The sequence below is a fragment of the Dysidea avara genome, chromosome 1 (genome assembly GCF_963678975.1).
Source record: "Dysidea avara chromosome 1, odDysAvar1.4, whole genome shotgun sequence".
Taxonomy (NCBI): domain Eukaryota; kingdom Metazoa; phylum Porifera; class Demospongiae; order Dictyoceratida; family Dysideidae; genus Dysidea; species Dysidea avara.
The window spans coordinates 2,268,015-2,291,194 of NC_089272.1; the positions used below are offsets into that span (position 1 = coordinate 2,268,015).

Here is a 23,180-nt window from a genome sequence, read left to right on the forward strand (position 1 = left end):
CTGTAGTTCACATGTTCTGAATGTATTTTCTGATGATGAGCTGTCATCTGTTGAGAATCATGTTCTTGTCCAACGACTAAATGATGTCTTTGTCGTAGCTACTAATGACGATAATCCCAGGTTGGTGACCTTAATCATACTGTGTGGTGGTACCATATCATGGAGGTTTACAAAAATTATTGACTATAATCCAGCCTCACAATACCTTCAAGGTGCCTTGACAGTATTGGTGAGGTAGCATCAAGTCCAAAAGTGTCTTCAGAACAGCCAAAAATTCCTCCGATAAGTTAGTATAACTGCATGTGTAGGCAAGCTCTCTTGTTTCACTATTGATGTCTTGTGATCCATATCAAATTTTAATAAAATTCCTAATTTTACCTTCTACATGTGTAAAATGGATAGCATAAAACCAGTTCATGTACTATTAAGCTTGGTAGTACCAATGGCTACTATCATACAGCTAAAGGATATTGTTATGTGGTGTTAGTAAGATCTACATTTTAGCTGCAGCTTATATGATCTAATGGTTAGGCGTTTGTGTGGTAGCCAAACACACTGTTAATTTTTGTGCATGGATTAACATATATTCAAACAACTCCCCACAGTTAGTTACATTTCTATATTATACTAATGGTTAATATAAACAACAGATAGTCCACATATTGTGTAATTCAATAAAAGTATATAATTCCAAGAAAAAATAGTTAAAAAAAAAAAAGCGTTGTACAGCTAATAGCAGTTTTGTTTTAACGTACAAGAAGTTCTATCAGTTCTACTGCAGTGTTTTCTTCATTTTCATTATGGCAATTACGTACCTCAATGTAGTCAGTGGTTTCCACAGGCAGTGTCTTGCAGAACCATGGCATGCCACTATATTATGAGCAACAGAGGCTTGGTGAAGTGCATCCCTGGCCAGTCCATATTGGTGTGGGATAGAACGCACCTTTTCTTGGATTACTAACAACTCCATTGTAGCTAGCAATAGTAATCATTTCCTATAATTGCTGGGATAGTTCCATTAAACCTGTAATTGGCCCATGGACAGAAAACATTGCCTCTAGAAGTATCAAATGACTTCACTGGAACGTTTTCATTACCAGTAGTATAAGCCCAGACATGTTTAAGCCCGTCACCATGAGATATCAATATCCCATCCATTATCAAGTCAGTATTTGTTTGGTCATTTACATAAGAGCCAAACCCATCAATCGATCCAACTTGATATCCTCTCAACCTGCCACACACTCTACTGTAGCTTATTCCGAACTTGGCACTAGCACATCCGGGGGTAGTCAGACCTCCACAGGTACGTATAGGAGTTGAGATGAGGTTAAAGTTACCAGGACAGGAATGATGTTTTTTGGACATATCAACATCAGCCACCCTTACTGCCACAATGTTCAATTGTCATATCACAATAGACTTTAGTGGGTTGACCAGATGCTTGTATCCAGTAATATCCTGAAGGAGTAGCAGGATACTTGTCCGGTATATCCTTACAAGATGAAGGCCTCTCTGATTCAGTGTAGGCATCTTTGGTATAGCACTCTTTTGAGTAGCAAGCGTAACTGCAGACCAGCAGGATCAGTAGTTTTTGCAGTATTTTACTCATGTTCATGTTCATGACAATGCTGTGTAAATGTTGTAGGGTCTTTTATAGTAGTAGAATAAGATGACCATATCGACCACAAATTATCTCTCCCACTCTGCTGGAGTTAGATAATGTCTAAAGGGAAATGTTTAAGTGGGGTGTGGTAGAAACTGCAGTCAAGAAAATAGAAACTAAATTTTACCCTAAAATACATGTACCAGGTTAGGATGATCTGCTGAATAGCTGATATATTTTGACAACGTATGTAAGACTGGCACATGATGTCTTGAACATATTGGAGTGCAATATGGTGTTCATTGTTACTTATAGATTATTGACCCCTCACGAGGAGAACCAAGAATATATTTTCAAACATGGAAAAAAATGCTTTGCCAACAAGGACTCAGGTGTGAGAAAGGCTGATGATCTAGAAAGTTCAATCTGTATACTACATAGTATCTACAAGTTGTATGAACACTGGAAGTAATAATGCATGTAGGTCTCAGCTAGTTTGATGCACGGACAACGCTGTTACAGCTACTGCCTAAGAGCACATTTTAGGTATGCATCGGTTTTGTTTAAAGTTAGGGGCTGAAATCCAATTCAGGAAATCTTGCTGCATGCTGTACAGCTGCTTCATGTTGTACAGTTGCTGCCATAGTATATACCAGTTTTCTACATTGTGACATGCCATACAAATTCATGAAGTTACCTCTATTTACCTGAATGTATGTTTAGCAACTGTCCCTGCTGGAATAGGCATAAAAGTACAAAGACTGTTACTACAGGTCTCTGTCAGATAATTCATTATACGTATGTGTTAGCTGATTTACAGGGTTAATGTCATGAATTTGCTAACTCTAGTAGATTTACGAAAAAATTATTTTGTAGGTACGTACACATGTTGTAAATCATCAATTTTATGGCACTGAACTCATCGTGGAGTTGATATACATGACACCATCAAAGCTAACCAATATACCACGAGTACCTGTTGTGGTCACTACCACCCATTAAACACAGACATTGTGTGCACATAACAGTAACTTTCTGGTTACAAAAAACAACAGGCCAACACATTTCAAATATCCAAGATTCTAATTTTGTTAACAAACAGTACAATTGCTGTAGCTACTTCAAGGGATACACAATTTTCACATCAAGTTTATCATAATGTGAAGCCATCCAAATGCTCTCCAAGCTTAGTATAGGCTTGTATTAACTGTAGTACACATGAATGGTAGACAGTGTACACATCATTAAACCCAGTCAAATAATTGAGGTTAATAGATATTGTATGTACCTGTTTATATTGCTATCTATCTTATTATCAAGGTTGAGAGAAACAGTCACGTACACATTTGGAAAAATAACAAAGTGAGTTTGTTGAGTGTTTGCCAATGTGATAGTTGTTCTGTATGGACACCTTTGATACCTATGTCATGTGTAAATAAACTTATCTATATGATATAGTACAGTAGTACTGTATATTAGGGATCATGAAGGTTTGGGCTTTTCTGGCCAAAAATATCACCCTAAAACCATCCTCACAATACCTTCATGGCGCCTTGGCAGTATTAGTTAGGTACAACCAAGCCCAAAAGTGCCGTTACAATCTGAAATGCTTCCAAAAAGTTGCTATGAAATTTAAAAAAAAAAAATTGTGGAATTTTCTGCTGACTGACTGACTAATTCCTTCAGACAAGCGTAACTCAATAATGACTAAGGCTACAGGCTTGATTTTTTCACTGTTCAATGTCATTGCATCCCAAGATGTGCCTTTTGGTATACTGCAGTGCGTATAATGCACACATCATGGACTTAATACCTTTGTCCTCTATTTCTTTTGCTGACAGCCAAAGGTGTTAATTTGCGATAGCTAGCGTGATGGTTTCCCTACACTTGTAAACTGGAATCATCCGTATTTCCCACGGTGGCTGCAGAGGCGCTTCTCCTACAGCATTGTAGTTCAAAACTCAGCTGTGTGTAGTTGTACTCTACAATATACATGTATGTATGTATGTATTGAAGTCATATTTATAGGGCATCTAAGCAGTACAATTATGCAGTACGGTAGTACTGTGTATTAGAGGTTTGGATCTTTCTGGCCAAAAAAGTCACCAAAAAACCAGCTTCACACTAGTGCCCTGGCAGTATTGGTTAGGTATAACCAAGCCCAAAAGTGCCTTCAGTATGACCCTAAATACATTGTTACGAAAATGGAATTTTCTATTGACTAGCTGCCTGATGCCTTCAGGCAAGTGTAACTTGATAACGGCTAAGGCTACGGGCTTGATTTTTTCACTGTTCAATGTCGATTTGTTCCAAGACGTGCCTTTTGGCATACCGCGGTATGTACAATGCACACATCATGGATTTACCATTGTCCTCCTTTGAGACCCATTTCTTTCTGCTGACAGCCCAAGGTGTCGATTCACGGTAGCACAATGCATGGCTTTCCGTTTGTAAATGAAAATTGTCCATATTTTCCGTTGTGACTGGATTAATTGCTGTGGCAGTTCTGCTACTGTTCTTCGTTTGTAGCACTGTGTAACTGGCTGAACATAGCTGAAAGTGAAGTGTAATAAAAAGTAGGGAATCGCTTACACCTAGTGAAAATTTAATCCCTATTTCAGTCATGGTTAGCTTTAGACTGAAGTAGGGATTAAATGTTCACTAGTATACAGTATCTGCAGGTGTAGGCAACCTCCCTTGTTTCCCTACTTTTTTTCTGTGATCCCTAATCGAACTTGAAATTCCTAATTTTTCCTTATACTTGTGTACAGTACATTTTATGTGCTAGACATTGTAATGGTGAAACATTCAACAAGGCTGTGATCTGTTTGTTGGGTTGTCTGTTGGACTCCTCAAGTCTGGTGGAGTCAGTTGCCTTCACAGTGGTGAGTGGTATAAAGGAAGAGGTCGCACAATGGTGTTGCAAACTGACATACAGATCAAGAAGATTTGTAAGCAGAATAAAGTCAACAATGGCAGACTGTTATCAAAAATGAAAGCACCAGTAGCAGAGGTGTGTGTGTGTGTGTAGTGTAGTGTAGTGTGTGCATAGTGTAGTGATGATATGTGGCTACATGAGTATGTGTGTGTGTGTGTGTGTTGTGTAGTGTAGTATGTGCATAGTGTAGTGTTGATATGTGGCTACATGAGTATGTGTGTGTAGTGTAGTGTGTGCATAGTGTAGTGTTGATATGTGGCTACATGAGTATGTGTGTGTGCGTGTGAGTGGTACTGGTATATGCTTAGCTAGTTCATGAATGCTTTACTTTTGCAGTTTATTGTGACTTTCCTACAAGACAAGAGTGAAGATGTTCTGTCCAAAGTACATAATATTGCATCCGTTATAAAATTGGGGTATACTTGTTTGTGTATGTAGATAGCTGCAGTGTTTGACTATCAGACTATTAAAAGTCTCCTTCTAGTAAGATATCTGTTGTCTTGAGCTGTAGTAGTGTCTGTATGTGTTTATAGTCGTGCCTCAAAGAGCTACTGCCAAGAGTAATAATGAAGCTTTCTCAGGAAACAAGCAATATCTTGGAGAATTTAGCAAAGATTTTGGAAAGAGTGAGTACTGCTACAGCCAGTGCATTTATCATCTGTGTGCGTGTGTGTATGTGTGGTGCGTGTGTGCGTGGTGTGTGTGTGTGTGTGTGTGTGTGTGTGTGTGTGTGTGTGTGTGTGTGTGGTGCGTGTGTGTGTATGTGTGGTGCGTGTGTGTGCGTACATGTGTGTGTGTATGTGTGTGTGTGTGTGTGTAGTATATGATATTCTCTGATCATAGGACAAACGAGAGCTGTTGGTGGAGAACTTCAAGTTCATATTTCCATATCTTGCGTGTCATTGTGATCCTGCTGAACTGCCCATGGTCCTCAACATCATCAGGGTAAGGTATACTAGATGGGATTATTTACTGATTGTGTTGCATACATACAGTTGAAGACAGAGAACATTGAGATGGAGAGTTTGTTTCGTAGTGAGGCACAGGCCCTGCACAATCAGCTCATCCTACACTACTCAGCAGCATCTGACCAGGTTATTGAATGTGGTGGCTGTGTCCTTTTGTAGGATTAGACAATATGATTAGGTTTTATGATACACTGAAGGTGTATGGAAACATTGTGCAATGGCGGATCCAGGATGGGGCATTTGGGGCAAATTCCCCCCTCCTCCTCCACTGCCCTTTCCTTTTAGGAAGAATAGCTAGCTATAGCTATCACTTTGATAATGCCAGTTAGGCCAATATCAGTTTATTACTCAAGGAATGAATACTTTTTAGCCTCCCCTTGCCAGCTCCTGGATCCGCCCCTGTTATGTGAGCTGTTTGGTCTTCTACTGTGTTCCCTCAATTAATTTTGCCAGGTGATGGAAGGGTTAAAGTTACTTGCTAGTGTTACTTCAGATATTCAGCACGATAGTTCCAACCTTAAAGATGGAGACATTGTAAGGCTGTTTAAGTGTGCTTACGTAGCTGTCATGCTGGTTGCAGGCAAAGTTGCTGAATCCCCGACTACTTGGTATACTGGCTTTCTTCCAGACACAACTTGATAACTGTGTAAAGGATGATACAAGTCGTGGACAAATGGTAAGTATATATGGATGTTGGCTTACAAGGCTAACACAAGGATCCTGCCTGGTATTCACTACACTTCTCCCTTACTACAGGTAGTGTCCCACAGACACTGTTTGGGATCAACTCAGTGATGAAGTCTGGTAACACCTATATCTCTAAAGGAGGACAACAATTGGTCTGTTCTACACTATATGATGATACACTGTAAGGTGAGGCTATATGTTGTGAGTGTAGTGTGAACAAGGTGTCCATATTACACTGACAACTTGTTAATTTGGACACTTGTACAGTACATAATCCAGTACAAATATACATAAACTCAATTTAGAAATTAAAATCAAGACACATTCTTAATCAGCTAAATTTTTAATGCAGGGCACAAATCAGTCTGTCTGAACCATTTTAGATGTAGACATAATATATATTTCAACTACACAGATAGATCTTCTATAGAGCACAGTCATTTGGTTGAGTGGTTTACATGTATGTAGAACATTATGGGACATGGTCCCCACTTTATTGTAATAAGTCTAGCTAGATTGTAAAGGGGCATCATCATCATGTTCTGCTTTCAGTGACAAAACTGATTATGCAGCTACAGATACTACCATGTGTCTAATACCTGTTACACTAGAGTGAATGCTTCAAATAGCTTTACATCATCTCTAAGGAAAGTGTTGATAAAGAAAACTAATGCCTTGGTATGGCTTTGTTGTATTGAAGATAAAACCTGGTGCAGGGAACATGCAATAGATCATTCATACAGTACGGTAGTACTGTATATTAGCAGGAGCTTATGGGGCGGTGAAGGAGCATGAAACTTACGATGCCTGCTGGGTGCCATCGAAATCCAAATTCATTAGCAATTAGTTTCAATATAAGGGAAGTAAAGTCTCATTAGTTGATACCGTATACTAATTGTGTGCGACACTCGTAGCAGTTTATTCAAAAAACGTGACGTAATTTGGATTGTGATGGAACTGAGTTTCATGCTCCTTCGCCACCTTTGGTGGCTCATAAGCTCCTGATATTAGGGATCATGGAGATTTATGTTTTTCTGGCCAAACAAAATCATCCAAAAACCAGCTTCACGATACCATCTTGGCACCTTGGCAGTGTTGGTATAACAAAGCCCGAAAGTGCCTTCAGTACGATCCTAAAGGCTTCCAATAAATTGTCACAAAATTTTAAAAAGAAATTGTTTAATGGAATTTTCTACTAACTAACTAACTGCCTGCCTGCCTGCCTGCCTGCCTGCCTGCCTGCCTGCCTGCCTGCCTGCCTGCCTGCCTGCCTGCCTGCCTGCCTGCCTGCCTGCCTGCCTGCCTGCCTGCCTGCCTGCCTGCCTGCCTGCCTGCCTGCCTGCCTGCCTGCCTGCCTGCCTGCCTGCCTGCCTGCCTGCCTGCCTGCCTGCCTGCCTGCCTGCCTGCCTTCAAGCAAGTGTAACTCGATAACGGCTAAGGTTACAGGCTTGATTTTTTCACTGTTCGATGTCACTTTGTCCTGAGAAGTGCCTTTCGGCATACCGCAGTACGTACAATGCAAGCACAATGGACTTACCAGTGTCCTCCTTTGTGTCCCATTTCTTTTTGCTGACAGCTAAAGGTGTCGATTCGCGGTAGCACAATGCATGGCTTCCCTATAAGTACTGTACATTTGTAAACGGGAATCATTTGTATTTTCCGTGGTGACTAGATTGATTACAGAGGTGATTCTAACACTGTTCTTCGTTTGTAATGCTGTGTAATGGGCTGAACATAGCTGAAAGCGAAGTGTAATAATGGCCGCTGCACTTTCAAAGCAGTATTTGATAGCAGGGGCGCACGTCTACATGAAAACATTGCACCTCCTTTCTTTTGATGCTCTATACGTGGGTTCATTAGCCATAATAATGTTACAAAAAGTAAACAAAAAAGTGTTAAAATTAGGAATTTTAAGTTTCATAGATTGAATTAGGGATTAAGTGTTCACTAGTATATCTGCAGGTGTAGACGACCTCCCTTGTTTCCCTACTTTTTTTCTATGATCCCTAATCGAACTTAAAATTCCTATTTTTCCTTACGCATCTGTAAAATATGAAACCTATTGGAATCAAAGTCTTCTTTTTTGTATGTTTCTATAGTATACAGTTGTTTAGAGATGAAGTAGTTCCTGAATACAGACATGTAAATGCAACAATTATTTCCAGGCATTTATTGTGTTGTAAATATGTATACCATTCCCTACTATCCACACTCAGGTTCTTGAAGATGTTGGAGTTGCTTAAGAGGTGCTACTAGCATCAAGACCTTATTTACTACTTATCGTATCCTACTGTAAGCTTGTTGTGTAGATGGGTACAAGGAGTGACTAGGTAAGCCGTGTGTGTATGTGTGTGTGTGTGTGTCTGTCTGTCTGTCTGTCTGTCAGTACTATGTATATGTGTGTGTGTGCATGCGTGTGTGCGTGTGTGTGTGTGTGTGTGTGTGTGTGTGTAGGTGCGTTTATGTAAATGCGTGTGTGCTGTGTGTGTGGGCGAGCAAGCAAGCGGGTATGTAAGTACACTTGTGTGGAGAGGAATGAATGACAAAGTGTATTGTAGTTAAATTTTTTTGCACATCTGTCATACTCAGACCGATCACTGATCTTAGTATTGGTTAGGTGACATATAAACCCAACTTCCATATATGGCAGTTATCTGGTACATTTCTAGAGAAATCATGTTTATTTGTCAGTACTTTATTAAAGTTGAGTCTTCAAATGATTCTTGTGTGTTGAACATTATTGATAGCAGCCTCAGGCCCTGGAAGACACAATTATTTGATACTATACCTTCAGCTGGAGTTGGTGCTGTACAGAAATATATGGCGGTAAGTAGTGGTTTAGTTTTGTATTGAACCTGTCAATGTTCTTCATGTTATGTGTCACTGAATATGTTTGCTGTATAGTATGTATTAGGTCATGTCAACTTGATTAGTTGTTTCAATGGCCACCCACCTTTTAAATAGATTGACAAGTTATAATAATTCTCATAAGTGAAAATGAAGCTGAAATACGTGACACTAGAAATGCTGAGAACAAGTCTCATATTCTTCCAATACATTTAACCACTCTCAAAACTTAACTCAGCAACACACTACAGCTGTAAATTAGTAGCCGCAATGTTGACACCATGTCCCTTACTTGTGTTCTATTATTTTTATAGTCTTCTTATCCTGTTTTCTGTTAGTATGTTATTTATATGCCAACCTACTGACCCTATACTCTTCAGATTTTTACCATTTAAACAACTAATCAAGTTAAAGTGTCCTTATGTATCAGTGAGGTTCTATTGTATTTAGTACAAGAAATCTAAACTAGCAGGTACCTGTCCTACATGTAGGACCATTTCACATTTTTACATTAACTGCAATAACATGAATCAATGCTTTAGGAATAAAGCATAAAGATCATGTCCTAAACTGAATAACATGCATGGTGATATCATGAACCTTATTTCACCACCATTCAAGGCTAATAATTAAAGTGATGTGAACATGGAGTTAACTAAACAGCAGAATTATGTGGTGCTATCCTATCATGCAAGCACTGCAATAACGTGGTCAACATTAAGCTGTAGCTATACTGCAAACAACTGAATGTTTGAGCAAGTACACAGGTACACACTTCATCACATCGCAAAGAATTGGAGTTACAAAAAGGAGGGTCTTCCTCTAATAGAACACATGGGACAAACATACAGACTGCACCTAATTGGTCTGCCCATGCCTGCCCCATACTTATCAAATGTGCTACTGTATTAGTGATGGGCGATATTGATATTTTGTTATACGATTATTGTCATGAACAAATATCATGATTATCACGATTATTGTCAACTCAATTCTTGTGATGAAAAACACTAAACACATAATGAATTGTTTATTGAATGGTTAAATTACATTGAAAATTTACAAATATTTCTCTGATTGCCACGATTATTGCACGGACAGTTGCCAATTTCGATTATCACTAGTCAATGAAAAGTACATGATGTCGATTATTGCCAATAAAATAATCATGATTATCACGATAATTGAATAATTGCCCATCCCTATACTGTATACTTTTCCAACAATCCATACGTGGTGAAGCAATACCAGGATGCTATGAACTTACTATAAGAAAAAGTTCAGTTTGAAAAAGTATTCACCAAAAAGGTGTATTAAAACGAGAAAAAAAGTTTTTGTCACTGGCGGGATTTGAATCCACACCCTGCACAACAGTAACCACAACAACTTCTTTATCAGCTGAGCTGTATATCGTGTGGTTAGCAATGGAATGCAACTGAAGTTTTCTCTACATCATGGCCTTCAAGGTGCTGTAGCGGACGAAGGAATGCACATAGAAGCTTGCAATAAACTTTGCGACGTAGCCAGATGGTGAGTGTTTCATTTCGCGTGTGAATCGTGTCGATACATACATGCACAGATTGCTGAGTAATCACTGTCAGTAGCTGACACATGAAAAAGTGTGTCATGAAAAGGACTGAGAAGGAAAAAAAGTTGTCGTGGGTAGGAGATCTCTGGGTTAATAGTTCTATGCGCTAATGCTTTGGCTGCATGTTTGTGGTTTTGACAGGGATGTAGCTCAAGCTTTCCTCTACACCAACACCTTCAACGCTTTATAGAGAATGAAAGGAAGCATGTAGCGGTCTGTAACAACAAACTCGGAGTAGCCAGATGATGAGCGTTTAATTTTGTTAAAATCCCGTGTTGATACGTGCTTTGGTTGTTGAGTTACAGACATTGGAGACAGACAGATAGACAGCTTTTCAGCTTTGTATATCTAGATGCTACTTGCTTACCAATAGATAGTATTCATCCAACTGTGTAGTTGTGATGTGATAGCATATTACAATGTAGTGCATGCTTTGTAAGGTTAATTGCATATGCAAGTAATAAAGTTTGACTATAGAGCTTTTCCATCTCCTTGACGACCAAAATTGGTGCCGTAATTTTTCATTTATTACACTGTATTTCGGTCATATTTATGAACATCAGTATTGAGCATTCTATGGGGATATTTCCAACCGCTTTATAGGTTATCGTGTATTTTATATATGTTAATTCTTACCCAATATCAAGCCCATCCACCACAGCTTGGACTGTTAGTTGTTAGCAGTTTACGCAGATTGGCTTATTTCAACTTGTCCATAGGCCCACTGCATACAAAATTGTTCAACAATATGGCTGACGAAAATGGTTGTCAAGGAGATGAAAAAGCTCTGTTCAGTTAGCAGGCACTCAGCAACTTGTGTATATAATTTGTACAGTGAAACTTCACTTAGTGGCCACCTCATTATAGTGGCCAGGTCCAGCAAGTCCAAACATATTTTCTATTATATTACATGTATTTAATTTCTGTTAATAGGGCCACCTCATTATTGTGGCCAGTGGCCACATACTACAGGACCAAACTGGTAAAACTAATACAATTTTCCGTCAGTAAAGAGGCCTAAATGATGAGGCAGTCAAGGTATCACTGCAAAAGTTGCTGCTCTTGAAGGCATATTTTCGCTACTGAAAGCTGTACCTATTATTCTGATAGTATACTCTTCTAACCATTATGTCTCAAGTAATACTGGAATAATTGGTACAGTGTGTATTCCTACCTTTCTCTCTGTTAAACTCTACATACGTAGTGTGTTTAAATCAATTGTAAATATTGCTGTTGCAGCTAGACAGTGGCTGGTTTGTTGAAAACCTCGTAATAGGTTTGTTGAAGGCCTCGATAATAAGGCCAGATTGTTTTGTGGCCACATTAATGAGGTTTTCAGTAATAGGGCCACCTCAGTAATGGGCCACCTCAGTATTGGGACCATCTCAGTAATAGGACCACCTCAGTAATAGGGCCACCTCAGTAATAGCACCACCTCAGTAATAGGGCCACCTCAGTAATAGGACCACCTCAGTAATAGGACCACCTCAGTAATAGGACCACCTCAGTAATAGCACTACCTCAGTAATAGCACCACCTCAGTAATAGGGCCACCTCAGTAATAGGACCACCTCAGTAATAGGACCACCTCAGTAATAGGACCACCTCAGTAATAGCACCACCTCAGTAATAGGGCCACCTCAGTAATAGGACCACCTCAGTAATAGCACCACCTCAGTAATAGGGCCACCTCAGTAATAGGGCCACCTCAGTAATAGGACCACCTCAGTAATAGCACTACCTCAGTAATAGCACCACCTCAGTAATAGGGTCACCTCAGTAATAGGACCACCTCAGTAATAGCACTACCTCAGTAATAGCACCACCTCAGTAATAGGGTCACCTCAGTAATAGGACCACCTCAGTAATAGCACCACCTCAGTAATAGCACCACCTCAGTAATAGGGTCACCTCAGTAATAGGACCACCTCAGTAATAGGGCCACCTCAGTAATAGGGTCACCTCAGTAATAGGACCACCTCAGTAATAGGACCACCTCAGTAATAGGACCACCTCAGTAATAGGGTCACCTCAGTAATAGGACCACCTCAGTAATAGGACCACCTCAGTAATAGGGCCACCTCAGTAATAGGACCACCTCAGTAATAGGGCCACCTCAGTAATAGGACCACCTCAGTAATAGGACCACCTCAGTAATAGGACCACCTCAGTAATAGGGCCACCTCAGTAATAGGGCCACCTCAGTAATAGGACCACCTCAGTAATAGGACCACCTCAGTAATAGGGCCACCTCAGTAATAGGACCACCTCAGTAATATGACTACCTCAGTAATATGACCACCTCAGTAATAGCACCACCTCAGTAATAGGGCCACCTCAGTAATAGGACCACCTCAGTAATAGCACCACCTCAGTAATAGGGCCACCTCAGTAATAGGGCCACCTCAGTAATAGGACCACCTCAGTAATAGCACTACCTCAGTAATAGCACCACCTCAGTAATAGGGTCACCTCAGTAATAGGACCACCTCAGTAATAGCACTACCTCAGTAATAGCACCACCTCAGTAATAGGGTCACCTCAGTAATAGGGCCACCTCAGTAATAGCACCACCTCAGTAATAGCACCACCTCAGTAATAGGGTCACCTCAGTAATAGGACCACCTCAGTAATAGGGCCACCTCAGTAATAGGGTCACCTCAGTAATAGGACCACCTCAGTAATAGGACCACCTCAGTAATAGGACCACCTCAGTAATAGGGTCACCTCAGTAATAGGACCACCTCAGTAATAGGACCACCTCAGTAATAGGGCCACCTCAGTAATAGGACCACCTCAGTAATAGGGCCACCTCAGTAATAGGACCACCTCAGTAATAGGACCACCTCAGTAATAGGACCACCTCAGTAATAGGGCCACCTCAGTAATAGGGCCACCTCAGTAATAGGACCACCTCAGTAATAGGACCACCTCAGTAATAGGGCCACCTCAGTAATAGGACCACCTCAGTAATATGACTACCTCAGTAATATGACCACCTCAGTAATAGAACCACCTCAGTAATAGGACCACCTCAGTAATAGGACCACCTCAGTAATAGGACCACCTCAGTAATAGGGCCACCTCAGTAATAGGGCCACCTCAGTAATAGGACCACCTCAGTAATAGGACCACCTCAGTAATAGGACCACCTCAGTAATAGGGCCACCTCAGTAATAGGGCCACCTCAGTAATAGGACCACCTCAGTAATATGACTACCTCAGTAATATGACCACCTCAGTAATAGAACCACCTCAGTAATAGGACCACCTCAGTAATATGACTACCTCAGTAATATGACCACCTCAGTAATAGAACCACCTCAGTAATAGGACCACCTCAGTAATAGGGCCACCTCAGTAATAGGACTCTGTACTGTTCTAGAATAGTAGGTAAATGTCATGACAGGTCACATGGTGGGCACCACACAGCTGCTAAACATTTCCAACATTGCTTACTAACTTTAGAAGCTAGAATGTGAAGGAGAGCATTCGGGTTATTGTTAGGACAGCGACTCTTCGCCATTTGTCAACATATACAGTTTTCTCTCTATGCTAGTCTGTATGGTATGTAGTTTGTACACACAGTTAAATCTTCAAACATTTCAGTGATTGTTCAGTTAGAGTATATTAGCACTGTTTTATTGTGAATGTTCTATTAGAGTATTTGCAGTATACATGAAGGTATTCTCATCCGTAACATGCCATGTACGTACTACAACAATCAAATACTTGAACAATATGAAGATAATGGGTTAATGGTTGGATGTGTATGTGTAAAAACAGTAGAATCTGTGAAAAAGTGCACCCTTCAAAATACGCTAATGTGGTCAAATGTGACTAGTCAGTGCACTGATGCTAATTGTGCATTGATATTAACCCATTTTCCAACATGTGTCACCAAGTTACCTAGTGTCTAACACTACCTGTACATAACCAGAACTTAGTTTATTGTTTATGTAACAAAGAACTGTGAAATAATTACAAAGTGATAAAAGATTATAAGCAATGGATAAAAACAGTTTGATACCAACCAAGCAGTTATAAGGAACCTGTTTTATACTGCGTTTACATTTACCTCATATCGTGCGCTGGCTTGGTTTGGCATGACTCGTCTTGATTTTCACTACAGTATAAACACCTACCAAGCCGAGTCGAACCAAACTGGGCCAGCATGCATAAAACTGCCATGCCAGCACAACTCAGTTCAGTTTTCTATATTCAATGTGTCCACTAGATATTGTATCAAAATAAAGCTTAAATAGATAAAAGACATTTTATCGAGCAGAAAAATTCAATACTTCATAGCAGAAAGAGCACACGATTACTATTACTTACGGGTACCAACCACATTGTAATAAGGGATATTAACGTCTGGTATAAGCCATAAACCATCCCTAGAGTACAACCGTGCTAATTTGCCCTGTCTTTCTTCTTAACCACCCATTAACAGAGTCCTTCTTTGTGCCATTTTCCAGGCTAGCATGTTTCATTATAGTGGTCTAAACATGTGCCCATAAATGGGATGTCTCAGTTTCATAAACAGGTTGGTAAATGCAGTGTTAATAGCCAACTGTATAGACAGTAATCTTTCTGAAGGGGCTACCTATAACTTCCCCAGGTGAGCTTTTTATAACTTATCGGAACACTTTTGTGTTTAAGCTGGCACACATGAGTTCAGAGACGTGAGGCATGGTAACCATGCTTTCTGTTACATTTACTTGTAGACCAAAAAGAGGGCTTGGTTGGCATGATTGATTGCTATAAGTGCAGCTATATCATATACTGTAAGAGACATGGTCTCTATGTTTGTTTGTTTCATACATTAAAGAGGATGGTCGTCATCTCAGTTGTTGTAATTTCAGCTAAGGGTAGTAGTCATTATCCTCTGTGAACCTGTTGTGCAGTTATGGGTATATACCATGCCTCTTTCAATAAGCACTTTTGTGGTATCTGGATACACTCCTCATGTAGGGAAAGTGTCGATAAGGCTTAATGTGTGTGTTACTGCAAGGTAACAATTAGTGTGGTTGAAGATAGAGGAAAAGGCAAGCACAGAGGGCAGACACTTGTTGTAACACCATAAGGTACATGTCAGATACAAGTTATGTATTGTGGCTTGTGACTGTGGTCAGCCCAGACTGACAGGCAAAAACTGAGTTGTAGTGATTCACTATTGAGTCTTGTATAAGGGGTTTCTTGTTTTTAACAGGAGATTTGACATTATAAATGCTTTAACTCTACCATAAAAGTGCTTTTCATCATGAAAAATATTTTTAGGATGACTTTTGGCGGCTGAATTGTTGGGGGTGCTGTTTTGCTTGAATGGATCCCTACTATACAGTACTGTATGATAATAGTAGTACTCTCCATACTTTACATACTCCACTAGATCCTTGATGAGAGGCTGGATAGACTACACAAGACAAGCTTAGTTCGGAAGAGCACCCAACTGGAGAAAGTTAACCTCATGATGAAACAGTTGTCTAACCTAGGAGAGTTACAGGGTACAAGACAATGTGTGTAGAAAATCATTGGACATTTTCCAACATTTAGCTGACTAAAGTCTAATGGAAAAGCCATTAACATCATACTGGAAAATTTTTATCTCCTAAAAGCAGCCGACAGTTTCTGACACTTATTTCTAGCACTGTGGTAGTGTTGTATTGTGATACTAAGGATTATGTGTGTACATTTGAGATGAATAGTACAATGCAATTTTAGAACTCTAATCATACTAGTATATTGTATAATACGTAGTTGTTAAAGCCTTGACATCTGCATGTCTACAATATTTACTGAGATACAGTAACAGTATTGCCAGTACACATCACAATTCCAGTATCACTTACTGGTAAACTGTTGGAGTGACATTCAGCAGCGGATCCAGAGTTTTGGAAAGGGAGGGGTGCACTTTCCTGAAAACTTGAAGAGAGAGAGAGAGAGAAAAAAGGTCACAGTGGCAATAATAGCTGTCCTTTAATACCAAATGTATACAGTATAAAGATCCTTATTCAGATCCTTCTTCATAGCTTCATAGTTAATCTACACTGCCTCATGAACACTGTGACTGCTCTATTAGAGTATCTCAATCTTGTATATATGCATTCTTTTTGAAGGGGGGGGAGGGAGTACGTGCTCCCTGTGCCCCCCTCTGGATTTGTGACTGACATTCCCTTGACCAAAACAAAGGGTCTTGTTGGCAAAAGCAATTATTTGAAGTCAATAGGTGATTTCATTACAAAGTTATGAGTATTTTTACTAGCTGCAAAATCTGATAAATTTACCTGCTCTTGAGGTGTGAATTACCTGTGGGCAGATAATTATGCATAAATTTATCAAATTTTGCAGCTGATAAAATACTCAAAGCTTAAGAATGAATTCACCTATTGACTTCAAATAAAAACCAACTTGTTCAGACCTTTATTTTGGTACCATATTTTAACAAGTTAAGTACTACCTCAGGGAATTAAAGACAAAAATGATCAATTTTCTGTACAAAAATGGCCGTAAAGGTCACCAAAGGTCAAATCAGCGATGGAGCGATATCTAAAAATATATATATATTGAGGACTACTATTTATGTGGAAAGTTTCATGGTCTTATGAAAAAGTGCAGGATTTTTTGGTTGTGCTGCTATACTAGTACCCCCCCAGTGGAATACCATCAACCTGTTGAATGTTTACAATGTATATACACATCTTTACATACAGTAGTAGAACAGTATAGTGCCAAGAATGGTGATTTGTGCTCTTTGTGAAAAAATGTATGAAACTTTTCATATAAATATTACAAGTGTGTGCTACACACTTACAACTTGATTACATGCTACGTAGTGAACTGGCTTAATTAGCATCTAATTCTGAAGAAAAAATGTTACAAAGTGTATAAGCCACTAAAATTTTGTTTGGAGCATTGTTAAAGCATTTAGACTATTTTCAGAAGGTCTACATGCCAATGCTTGTAACAAACGACCAAAAAACTCAGTCAACCACTAACAGAAGAAAGAGTCTGGAAGAATAGTTTATAGCAAAAATTTTTAGACCTCCAGGAGTTGTTACCTGTTATGACTACATAGAATGTTCTATATAGTCAGTAAACAAAATGGTAGATTATTACTATATAAACATCAAGAGTTCACAATTATATAGTGAGAGAGTGTGCATCTTTAACTATCAACACAGCTGCAGCCTGTACAAAATCACCATGTATTATTGAATAGACATGATCCTTTGATGAATTTGACACTTTTCTGGTGGTAGTCGATAAGTGTTGACAATTATATTAACTGTTGTAAGATGTTGAACAAGATAAAATCTATAATGGTGATATGGATGATCTATTTTATGCAGTGATTTTGCTGAAAGTGCCTTAGACACTTACTACTTGGTATGCACTCAAAATTGCACACTCCTGCCTATTATGCTTTTATTGGCATAGTCCTCACCATCCCTATTGCCTTGATGCTATGCCAGCATAATGCTAACATACTGGTATATATTTCAAGCTGTGGAGCTTAATTCCTTGAAACTAGATCAATACGTTACTCAAAATAGTGCAGTCAATAGAAACTGCAAGCTCAAATACATTGTACATTGTTCCTTAGATCAATACTCTCTAATACGTAGAACAATCACTTTGTAACAACCACCACCACAGTCAAATTTAATATGTTCAAAAACTTAATTTTGTCCAAAATACTTTCAGAATTTTACCCATTTGCAGTGTTTTCGTTATGCTTGCATTGTGCTCCTGGGTTAATAACAGCATTTCTTACTAAAATTTTGATCAGTGAATGCTCTATTAGAGTATTTCTGTAGCTTTTACACTGTATTACCGTAATTCACTCTATTTTTGTATAAAAATTTTTCATGTAAAAATATTTTACAATGAAAAAAGAAACAATTACAGTATGCCAGAGTTTACAGACCAATGCAAAATACATAGAATGTAGCCATCTGACTGTAGTACATTTAATCTACCTGTGGCTCTACCATTGGTATTATAACAAGTATAAGAAAAATTATGAATTTTAAATTAGAGTATAGGGACAACGTAGTACCATGATAAAAAGTACTGAAACAAGCTGGATTGGAGTAGTATGTAATGTCAAATTTCTGTACAAAACAAGAAGCAAATATCCTTACTGTGTTGCAAAAATTGTTGCTGAAAATTTCAGGCGTATTATGTAATTATTGTGATTTTTGAACACTGAGGTAGTTGTCCAAGTTTTTACAATTAGATGTGTGTAGAAGATCCCTTTCACAAATCCAGTAACAAAACTATTATAATATTATCAAGAGTATAATTTATAATGGGGAGGGCTCCCAATATATATACTCTTGATATTTATTCACAATAGACATGAGCCTATTATCTTTAATCCCACTTTTTTTCCATCAATTTTTTTGCTCTGACTGATTTTGCTTACATTAGTTTGTGCACAATAATATTTATCGATATAATTATAGATATAGTTGAGTATTAATATTGCAGTATCTCAGGCTCACAAGTATGTGTGACTGTTACAATACAGTATCTCAATGTAAAATATGCTAGCTAAGTTGCTGTTCTTCAATAGGATAATTATCAACATTTTGGAAAAGTACTGATATATGTAACAAAACTAGTCAGTAAGATATGCTAACTATTAGGGATACCCTAATGACCTTATGCAGACTAAGAAAATTTAGACTACTCTCTGAAATTATCATCAGCAAGGCTTGTCCCAACAATGACTTGTACAGTACATACCTGCACGTTCAACATATTCCTGCCTAAAAAAGTTTGCCAGACACCTATGGTTATTACAGTAGCTCATCATTATCTAAACCAGTTGTGAATCTCATTGGTGAATGACAGAGGATTGGCATTGAAACTTTCATTAGTACAGTGGACAGTTTCATTAGTACAATTTCATTTGTTGCAGTAGATAGCTGTAGCCAAAATGGTAATCAGAAACTAGTGGTGGTTCACTTAGAAGTGTGACCTCATGCAAAGGGAGAGACGTAAACACCCAACTGGCTGTGTGGATACCTAGCTAAATATGCACTGTTTAGAAATAATAAATAGTGTGGTATACTTATTTAATCAGCAATATGTTATAATTCCATTCTAGGTTTTTGCACAGTTTAGAGTCATTATGTGATGTTATAAGTGTCTTTAGCAGGCTTGACCTCTTGCTATGATATAATATTATGCAATGTATGCTTCTACTTGGTACATGCAATTTTTGCTTTGCTTGAATTAATGCTATGTCTGTGGTTACTTGCACTACTTCATATCACTAGTTGTGTGTATCATTTGACAATACTACAAGCATGTAAATAATAACTACAGTATTATGGTTCTGTCTATATTCATAGTGGAACAAAGTGTCTCTTAAGTCAGTTTATTTCTGTGTATATGTGCATAACAGTAAAGATGTACTCACATGGAAATTTACTGTTCATAATATATCACACACATGCACCTTAAAAATTCAATGTCACCCACAAGGTGGTTCATAGCCTTATAGCTCCATAAAAATTACCTTTACCAGTGACGTTTCAGTCAAATCTTAAAAGTGCAACTGCATGTTGAGCACATGTGTAGCATTTTAACATTCTTTATTCAATGAAATTTGCAGAACATGTAGGTGCTCTTTGTCCTTGAGTTGACAACCCTGTGAGGTCACAGACAGACAAATGCATCACACAAATTATAACTATATAGAGTTAATATCATAGAATGTTCTATACAGAATGTTCTACTTGAGATATTAACTCAACAGTATTACATAACTATGCTACATACATATTACACTTACCAGTTAAGAGCCAACCCTACTTCACTGAGTCTGGAAAACAATAGAATTTTACCCCTGGGACAAGGGGGTCTCCACAAGCACCAGTATTACATTAACGTCTTGGTCCAGCACAGTCACACTGTTTATGGCAAAGCCTTACTCCAGGCCTAGGTATCATTGCTCCATTAGCAGTTTTTACAGGTAACATTGGATTATTCACCTAGAATATAATATGAATGCAATCATTATTTTTATATTATTGTTCATATAAAACTTCACTATAGAAATCTTATCTATTGTTGGTATATGACAATGAAATGATTGACATGATGGTACAGTATAGTGACCAAATATGAAACGCACGGAAAGAGAAATGTGCAACAACTCATTTTGCAATCTTTTATACATTCCACCCTTGATGGCACACAGGATTCACATTCAGGGCTGAATTGGTCCACCTTGCATTGAGTACCACGTGGTCCACACTTTTCAATAAGGCAATGAATTAATCCTTTAGGTGTACCCAGTGTCATGAAAGAAGCTAGGATAAAACTGACCAACAACAGTTTCATGTCATCTTTTAGCTCTTGACAAACTGTAAAGTGTGCATTGAAATAATGTAGGATTAACTTATTTTATACCATGTAAAACAGGTGGTGAATCACTACTACCACTGCTGAATGTCACAATGCTGTTTTGGCTTATACTATACTAGTTGATTTAAAAGTAATCTTATGCTTGATCACTGATGCACAAAAGTAACATTTTGTGCATCATCAAGCTTAAGATTTCATGTGAAGCTAGAAAAGGTAGGGGAACAAACAAGTTCACTTTACTGGTAAAAGAAGAATCTACTCTAAAGCATGCATGTCAGCCACTCAGTATATACTTGAGCTATTTACAGTTTGTTGTTCACTGTTAAATTTTGTTTGCATTAAAGTCATGTATATACTCCAAATGTAACATGAATTAGTGAAGAGGTACCATACACACACACACACACGCGCGCACACATGCACACACACACACACACACATACATGCACGCACGCACGCATGCGCACATATCACACAGCCTATATACGGTAGCCATGCAAAACACAGCCATTACCACCCAGCAAACCAGCACTGGGATGCCTATATACCACTTTGGCACTTGAACCTTGTGAAGGCAAATCCCTCTGGGGCAGGGCTAGTAACCTACAGGAAGACTGCCCAGGTCTCATGGAGAGAGGTCATGAAACCTGAAGTTACACAACATCAACACTGCTAAATGAGACTGGGAATTTGCTTTCTAGGTACCCAGTAATGTTACAACTGGGTGATCTGCTTAGATGAAACTATGCCACCAGGTGCCCAATATACAACTATAGACTAGAGCAAGGTGAGTAAAGTTTTTGCTCAAGGAAACAACAGAATTAATTGGCTTAACTGGGAATCAAACTTGGAACCTTTTGATTACCAGGCCAATGCTCCAGCCACTTTGCTATGCTGCTTCTCTCTCTCTCTCTCTCTCTCTCTCTCTCTCACACACACACACACACACTCACACACATGCACATGCACGCGCACGCATACATACAAACCTTTTTTACATACAAAATGACCCATGCATGCTCTTGAACTGTAAAACTTCTTAATTGCATATAACTCTGAAATTTTCCATGCACGAGCAAACAAATTTTACATGAGTTAAGTATCTGATTATATAAGGAGTCACTCATTTTATTTGCTCACATGTAGAATGTGTGGAAAAGGTACACTCTTGCATATCTGATCACAAATATAGTATACATGTGGACAGTGGTAGATGTATAATAGGGACATTGCACCTCCAAATGCTGAGTAATTTAAGTGATGCATCATTCCATACATCATACAAAATTAAACATTGTAATTAGCATAATATTATTATAGCTTTTACATAATTATATTAACTTCCGTAGTGTATACATTAACAGCAGGCTTAAATCTATCAATTATTGTTTTGTTATCTGGCAATAGTTTAATTTGCATTTTAGAGTAGTTTGTAAAGCTGTGAAGTTATAAGAATATTTTTGGATCTTATAAACTTCGCTGATTAATAAATTTGCTACAGGTGTATGTGTAGCATACCTAGCAATCAAGAGATAAAATATTGTTCACTTAGCTACTGAAGCCTACATGGATCACTAATTTTAGAACTACACAACAAACTAGGGAAAACTATGTACACATACCTACTTTAACCCTGTAACTCTTGTGTGTATTAAATTTACTGAAATGGGCCAAAATTCAGTCCCAAATTACAACGTAAGTCATCAAGATTATATATAATGACACACATTTAATTATCTAGAGTGAAAATTAATAAAGTATAGTACAATAAGGCATGCACATATTATTAGCAATAATATAAAGGTCACAAGTTTAAAATGTTATATAATGCATAATGCTTTGGTTCTAGTGTCAAATTGAGTTTGAATATACAGGTATGTAATCTTTATATATTAAAAAGTGTTGATCCGATCTACTAATACACTGTACGGTTCAGCTTCTCTATTGTAGAACAGAGTTACATGTATGAGCATTCTGTTGCACTGCTGTAATAGCTAACATATTATAATCTGAAAACACCCATCTTGCAGCACGGCATTGAAATTTTTCAATGTCACTTGCTAAAATATTTATAATATTAATTTATGGATCCCAGACACTGGCCGCATATTCTAACAATGGCCTTCTGATGGTAAGGTAGGCATTTACATGTATCTTGACATC

General features: G+C 38.4%; 2 protein-coding genes across 38 annotated transcripts in view; one reads left to right on the forward strand and one right to left on the reverse strand.

Moving 5' to 3' along the window:
* LOC136252779 (uncharacterized) overlaps positions 1–23,180 on the reverse strand; it is a 151,293-nt gene that overhangs the window by 25,675 nt on the left and 102,438 nt on the right. The window lies entirely within an intron of this gene.
* Positions 1–23,180, forward strand: part of LOC136252554 (serine/threonine-protein kinase ATR-like) — a 151,722-nt gene that overhangs the window by 13,891 nt on the left and 114,651 nt on the right. For 26 of the 35 annotated variants that reach the window (XM_066045249.1, XM_066045079.1, XM_066045037.1 and 23 more), the window contains 15 exons: positions 7–120; positions 2,927–2,968; positions 4,395–4,491; positions 4,545–4,619; positions 4,881–4,928; positions 4,983–5,027; positions 5,078–5,206; positions 5,388–5,489; positions 5,540–5,638; positions 5,966–6,046; positions 6,093–6,188; positions 6,269–6,385; positions 8,416–8,529; positions 8,947–9,025; positions 16,027–16,360. In XM_066045249.1, the coding sequence (XP_065901321.1) occupies positions 7–120; positions 2,927–2,968; positions 4,395–4,491; positions 4,545–4,619; positions 4,881–4,928; positions 4,983–5,027; positions 5,078–5,206; positions 5,388–5,489; positions 5,540–5,638; positions 5,966–6,046; positions 6,093–6,188; positions 6,269–6,307 (967 nt within the window). In that variant the 3' untranslated portion in view covers positions 6,308–6,385; positions 8,416–8,529; positions 8,947–9,025; positions 16,027–16,360. Of the gene's footprint in view, positions 1–6; positions 121–2,926; positions 2,969–4,394; positions 4,492–4,544; positions 4,620–4,880; positions 4,929–4,982; positions 5,028–5,077; positions 5,207–5,387; positions 5,490–5,539; positions 5,639–5,965; positions 6,047–6,092; positions 6,189–6,268; positions 6,386–8,415; positions 8,530–8,946; positions 9,026–16,026; positions 16,361–23,180 lie in introns of those variants that run through there. The other 9 variants (XM_066045129.1, XM_066045138.1, XM_066045090.1 and 6 more) reach the window with 8 other exon arrangements.